We start from the raw sequence: 6,513 nt of genomic DNA on the forward strand, positions 1-6,513 counted from the left end.
GGTCACAAAATAGAGGAAAAAGTGAAGGCTATGAAAAGTGAATTAACAGAAAATATACAGGGAACCAACAGTAAAGGGAAGGAAACCAGGACCCAAATCAATGTTTTGGAGCAGAGGGAAGAAATAAACATTCAACTGGAACAGAATGAAAAAAAACTAGAATTCAAAAAAACGAGGAGAGGCTGAGGAACCTCCAGGACAACTTTAAGTGTTCCAACCCAAATCATAGGGGTGTCAGAAGGAGAAGAGGATGAGCAAGAAACTAAAAACTTATTTGAAAAAATAAGGAAGGAGAACTTCCCCAATCTAGCAAAATAAATAGACTTGTAGGAAGTCCAGGAAGCTCAAAGAATCCCAAAGAAGTTGGACCCAAGGAAGCACACATCAAGGCACATCATAATTACATTACCCATGATTAAAAAGAAGGAGAGAATCTTAAAAGCAGCAAGAGAAAAGGAAACATTTACCTACAAAGGAGTTCCCATAAGACCATCAGCTGATTTTTCAAAAGAAACCTTGCAGGCAAGCAGGGGCTGGAAAGAAGTATTTGAAGTCATTAAAGGCAATGACCTACATTCAAGATTACTCTATACAGCAAATCTATCATTTAGAATTGAAGGGCAGATAAAGTGCTTCCCAAACAAGATAAAGTTAAAGGAGTTCCTCATCACCAAGCCCTTATTATATGAAATGTTAAACAGACTTATCTAAGAAAAAGAAGATCAAAACTGTGAACAGTAAACTGACAACAAACTCACAATATCAAAAACTGAACCTAAAATATATAACAAACACAAACTGAAACAAGAACAGAATCACAGAAATGGAGACACACACATGAAGGGTTATCAATGGGGAGGGGAAGGGGTAAGAATTGGGGGAAAGGTACCGGGAACAAGAAGCACAATTGGTAGGTACAAAATAGACAGGGGGAGGTTAAGAGTAGTAAAGGAAATGTAAAAGCCAAAGAACCTATATGTATGACCTATGGACATGAACTTAGGGGTGGGAGAATGCAGATGGGGAGGTGTGTGCAAGGCAGAGGAGATAAAGCAGGGGAAATGGGACAACTGCAATAGCATAATCAATAAAGTATATTTTAAAAAGACAATAGAAGAGAACAACTAAACTAAGAGCCGGGGGATTAAAGATAAAATTGACAAACTGTTAGCTAGAAAAGAGAGAGAAAACTAAAATAAATAAAATTATAAATGAAAGAGATATTAAACTGATACCACAAAAATAAAGGGTCATGAGAAACTACTGTGAATAACTATACAGAGTGATTGGACAACCTAGAAGAAACAGATAAATTTCTAGAAACACATAACTACCAAACCTGAGTGGTGAAAAAAGAAATCTGAACACTCCAATAACAAGCAAAAAGATTCCATCATTAACCAAAAACCTCCCAAGAAAGAAAAGCCCAGGACCAGGTAGATGTATTCAAGGAAAATTCTACCAATCATTCAAAGAAGAGTGCTTGCCAATTCTTTGCAAACTCTTCCTAAACTGAAGAGTTTGCAAAGTCTTTTTACAAGGCCAGCATTACCCTGAGAGCAGAGCCAGATAAGAATACTACAAGAAAAGAAAACTATAGGCCAAAACGCTTAATAGATATAGATGTAAAAATGCTCAACAAAGTACTAGTAAAACAAACAGTACATTAAAAAGATCATACGTCATGATCAAGTGGAAATTATCCCTGGGATAAAAGGATGGTTCAAGCAACTAAAAGCCATGTACTTATAAACACGAATTGTGTGATTTTCTTTTTGGTCATGTATCTGCACCCTCCGAATTATTTCAGGTCTTCCTAAAATTTCTTTTGCATTGGATGAATTTATTTCACTTTCTCCCCCAAAGCTCCAAATTATCGGGAATCATAGAGATTTTGATGTATTTTTCATTTAGCTCCAGACCCTATATTTAAGAATATTGGTAACCTAGACTGGAAATAAGCAAGAGATGAAGAAACTCTTGTCAAACAAGCAATGGTGGCTAGAAATCAATAGTTGGGGTGGGAGCATGGTGGTAATCGTTAGGGACATGGATAAGGACATTGGAAGTACTCTGGGTAGTGATTAAAAGAGTGATCTCTAGGCTCAGCCAGCCAATCTGTTGAAGATCTAAATAGAATAAAAGGCCAATATGTTGGTCTTTCCTTGCCTTCGGACTCCATCTGAGACTGGAAATTACACCATCAGCTCTCCTTGTTCTCAGACTCAGACTTGTACTAGAACTTACAACGTTGGCTTTTCTGGCTCTGGACTTCTCAGCCTCCATAATCTTACAAACAAATTACTGATAATAAGTGAATACAGACACGTATATTTATAATAATATATACACATATATAAGTGAATAGAGATATTGAAGAGAATTCAAGTATAGTTGGGTGTTTAGATCTAATGACTTCTTTCAGGTGTAGGGATATTATGAACTTAATCTGTAGTGGTCTTCTGTTCAGTCAATGGTTTCCTGACTGCAGATGCCAAGAGCCTCAATCCCTCCAAACTCAGTGATGGCCATCATGGGTCCCCCACCAGATGGAGTGGGAAAATACTTTAGCTAAACAGATAATGAGCTTCAGTTCAGCAGAGCATAGAAGGACAACTCCCTCTGGGGACATTCCAACAAAGAACAAGCCTTTGAAAAATCATACTTTTTTCTCCTACCAACTCCCTTCTTTTGCCATCCCCCACTTTCCATGCATTTGCCCAAATCTAAGATTGCTCCCCGCACCCACACATTATTCCTGGTACCATTCTTGGTTACATCCCCTTCCCTGAAATTCACACTGGCAGTTTGGGGAATTAGCCTTGGCCAGCCAAGTCCTTCTTCCTGGCACAGATGCCAGCATGACTGCCCACGCAGGGACACTTTGTGCCCAAAGAGTATAAGAGACAACGGCATCCTGGACATACCAGTCTGTGGGTTCCACTAGCTGCAAAAAATGAGGCCAGTTCTGATCATCTCCCTCCTCAGCTGCTTCTTTGCAGCTTACAATGCCAAAATCTTCTCCAAGTGTGAGCTGGCCCGAAAGCTGAAGGCTCATGGAATGGATGGCTTCCATGGCTACAGCCTGGCAAACTGTGAGTATGAACTACTCCTCTGTCCTTTCTGTCCCTGCCCAAAAAGGCTCTCTTCCCCAACCCAGCAAGCTCTCCCCAACTCAGCTTTCTCCCACTCCCCTGCCTATTCTTGTCTCCTTCCCCTCTGCCTTATAGTTCCTACCTTGTTTTCCTTCTCTCTCTTTCCACCTATTATCTTACCTAAAATAATTTTTCTTTTGCTTCTTCCCCAAATCGTCTTCCCACTGATGGCCTGGAATACTTCCTTGGACATACCCAGGGACTAACCAATGCACTTCTGGTTTTACTGCCATCACCTTGGCTTTCGTCTGTGTTCTTTCTAGTCCAGGTCTCTGGAGCACAAGAGGTGCTCCCCCTACCCTCTCCCCTGCTCTTTTGTCTGCCAAAGAATAACCCACATCTGCTAAGTTCTAAGTAGAAGGTTCTTCTACTACTGTCACAAGGGAGTTAGATGGGGATCGTGAGAACAAAAGGTGAGGCAGTGATAAGGGTGCAAGAACTGAGAGCCCTTCGTCTCATTGGTAGGCACAAGTAAAACTACTTTAGTTTCTCTTGAATATCTTAATTGTTCTCCATGCCAAACCTTCTCTTTCATATTACCCCCAAGGAAAGCTTTTTCTGAAATTCCTTCCTGGGATTCTCCCACCACTTCACCTCTTCCCTTGCATATACCTTGGGGTATAGAGCAAAACTGCATATCCATGGCAAAAACTGGATATTTGGCTGAAAGGTGAGACTAGAAAGGTTACATTGGGGAACAGACTGTGACTGGTTAATGATTGGCATTCCAAATGCACACATTTCACATGAGCTAATTATTGCTTAAGCCTGAGAATACGCCTGGATTATAAATGACCTCCAATTGAGGATCTCATGGTCTTTGCATTTCAGTCTTAATGGGCTTTCATTTCTGTTAGTTCTAATACAGCACAAATTGAACCTCATTATGGAACATGCTCCCTTTTTTATCCACACTTTTTGCTCTCTTGGACACAGGGGTCTGCGTGGCTGAGCATGAAAGTAACTTCAACACCCGGGCCTTTAATAGAAAAAATGCCAATGGCAGCAGTGACTATGGGATCTTCCAGCTGAACAGCAAGTTTTGGTGCAAAGACAACAAGTATCCCTCTGCAAATGCCTGCAACAAAATGTGCAGCAGTAAGAACTCTACCCCTCTGGGGCCCGGGTGGAGTAGGGGCAGGTAAAACAGGTGCCACACTGAACGCACTACTCCCTAACACCTGCCCGTTAGCCTGTGCTGCGCAGGCTGACTATACAGAAGAAAAGGGCCCTAAGCAGTTGTCACACTAAAACAAGTTTCCACAGAGATCCTTCTGCCAAAAAGGAGGGAGAAAGGTACACTGACCGGTGACTAAGCCTCACTGTCATGGGTCCCCATCTCTCCAGACATATCGTCCTGTTCCTCACACAGACACCACCGCATCACCATTTGACAAACCCACACACGCTACTCAGGACACGCTAGGCAGTCACCTGCAACGAAGGCTCTCCCCAGCCCTTCGAGTGCTGGACACCTTCCGGAGGGAGGAGGGCTCAAGGACAGATTCTTGGCAAAAACACACAAAAAAAACAGCAAATCAAAGGCAAACCTGCTGAAGGGCTTCAGTGATAAAGGGTTTCTGAATCTCAAGGCTGTTTCCTCTGGGAACTCCTCTCCAAAAATGATTATTAAAACAGGAAAAGGGATTTTTTCCTTCTCCACTCATCCACTTGTCCTTTCAGAATTTCTGGATGACAACATCAGTGATGACATTGCCTGTGCCAAGAGAGTTGTGCGAGATCCCAACGGGATGTCTGCTTGGTAAGGGGAACGTGGAGGGCAGAGACCAGCCACTCTGCCAGAGACAGGCCCAGACTGTATCTGGAATGCTCATGTAAGCAGTATCTGTGCTGTAGGATTTTGCCAGGACTTTGTAAGGAGACTGTCCTCCTGGTGTGAAATGAGGCAGAATACTACTGTGACATTTTCACCCCAGGCATGACTGCAGCACCCACCCACCCGTCTTGGGTGGGCAAGCCTTCCCTATCGGGGATTCACACAGCATGAGTGGACCCCAACCCACAGGCCCTGCATTCCCTCTCAACTGAGCCCTTACAGACTTCTGACCATGCCTCTGATCTATGTTTTATTTCTCTCTCCTTAGGGTGGCCTGGGTAAATCACTGCAAAAACAATGATTTGTCCAAATACCTGGCCAGCTGTGACCTGTGAGACTGTCCTTGAACATGGTTCCTGAAGAAGGTGGCCCAGAAGGTGGGGCAATTCTTTAAGGTCTTTGAAAGCTCTGAATGTTCCCCCACCTCCACCTTCAATAAAAATTACTCAAATCCAGCTGTCTCAAGGAGCATGTTTAAGGGCTGGGGTCGTGATACAGACTTGCGCATGGAATAGACAGCTGGAAGTCCTGTTCTCATCAAGCCTACCACTGAAGTTTCCTGTCTCTCCTCTGGAAAGATACTTTAAGAATCCTTTCTTGAGAACTTCTTATGGGTTACCCAGTCTAAGCGAGAACTGACAGCTAAATATAGCATTCTGGATACCAACTCTTAGAAATTCATTTAGTATCTGTGCCTAATATTATTCTCCATCACCATAAAAGAAAATTCAAGATAAAATAGAAGAAAAATGCGGGAGAGATTTGGTTTAGACCTGGGGAAGAAATGGCAGAATATCAGGATGATTGTGTTCGCTACAATAAATGACTAAGCTGCCCAACAGAGCCCCTGAAATACGGTGCTCTCACAAAGTAGTCCAGGACGGCTAGAGAGGCTCCCTTGCCCCACATATCCAGAAACCCAGGTTCGTTTCATCTTGCACCTCCACCGTCCTCCTCAGCAGTGCTACTCAAAGTGTGGTCCATGGGCCAGCAGCATCAGCATCACCTGGGAGCAGGTTATATTCCTCTCTGTAGGCTCTAGGGCAGTGTTTCCTACCCATTCAGGTGTTGGCAAAATTCAGTCTCCCACAGTATAGGACACAGGTCTGATTCTTTGCAGGGGGCCATATTTAGCAACTAGAAACCTCTCCCTCGTCCCCATACATAGTTCCCCCCACATCTCAGAACCACCATCAAATCCTTCTCACAGTTTTTCTGATCACAGCTGAGAAGGGTTCTCCACTTTAAAGGACTCCAGGTTAGATTGGACCCTGAAATAATCCAGGATACTTTTCCCATCCAAAGCCCTTAACCATGATCATGTCTATACAATTCCTTTTGCCAAGTTAAGGTAGCATTCACAGGACTGAGGGATTAGTATACGCACATCTTGGGAGACTACCATTCTGTTTACCACAGGTGCATTTTGGGACATTGCCCAGCTGTAACTGGGCGCATGCAGCAACGGTATGATTACCAAAAGCGCAGGACTCTTCAGGAATGAGTTAGGATCACACCGCC

General features: G+C 43.2%; 1 protein-coding gene across 1 annotated transcript; it reads left to right on the forward strand.

The window, feature by feature from the left end:
• The first annotated feature begins 2,956 nt into the window (after window positions 1-2,956).
• Window positions 2,957-5,432, forward strand: LOC119042134 (lysozyme C, milk isozyme-like). The gene is made up of 4 exons (XM_037135739.2): window positions 2,957-3,095; window positions 4,092-4,253; window positions 4,839-4,917; window positions 5,261-5,432. Exons 1-4 carry the CDS (start codon window positions 2,957-2,959, stop codon window positions 5,325-5,327), a joined length of 447 nt encoding a protein of 148 aa, XP_036991634.2. The 3' UTR covers window positions 5,328-5,432.
• Window positions 5,433-6,513: the final 1,081 nt, after the last annotated feature.

The sequence above is a fragment of the Artibeus jamaicensis genome, unplaced genomic scaffold (assembly GCF_021234435.1).
Source record: "Artibeus jamaicensis isolate MK-2021 breed Jamaican fruit bat unplaced genomic scaffold, CSHL_Jam_final contig_233, whole genome shotgun sequence".
Classification (NCBI taxonomy): domain Eukaryota; kingdom Metazoa; phylum Chordata; class Mammalia; order Chiroptera; family Phyllostomidae; genus Artibeus; species Artibeus jamaicensis.

What these genes read in the sequence shown, in the direction of transcription:
- LOC119042134 (XM_037135739.2), top strand. Translation starts at nt 2,957, where the DNA reads ATGAGGCCAGTTCTGATCATCTCCCTCCTCAGCTGCTTCTTTGCAGCT. An exon ending in TGGCTACAGCCTGGCAAACT is followed by an intron (nt 3,096 to 4,091) that starts GTGAGTATGAAC and finishes TCTTGGACACAG; the next exon opens with GGGTCTGCGTGGCTGAGCAT. An exon ending in CCCAACGGGATGTCTGCTTG is followed by an intron (nt 4,918 to 5,260) that starts GTAAGGGGAACG and finishes CTCTCTCCTTAG; the next exon opens with GGTGGCCTGGGTAAATCACT.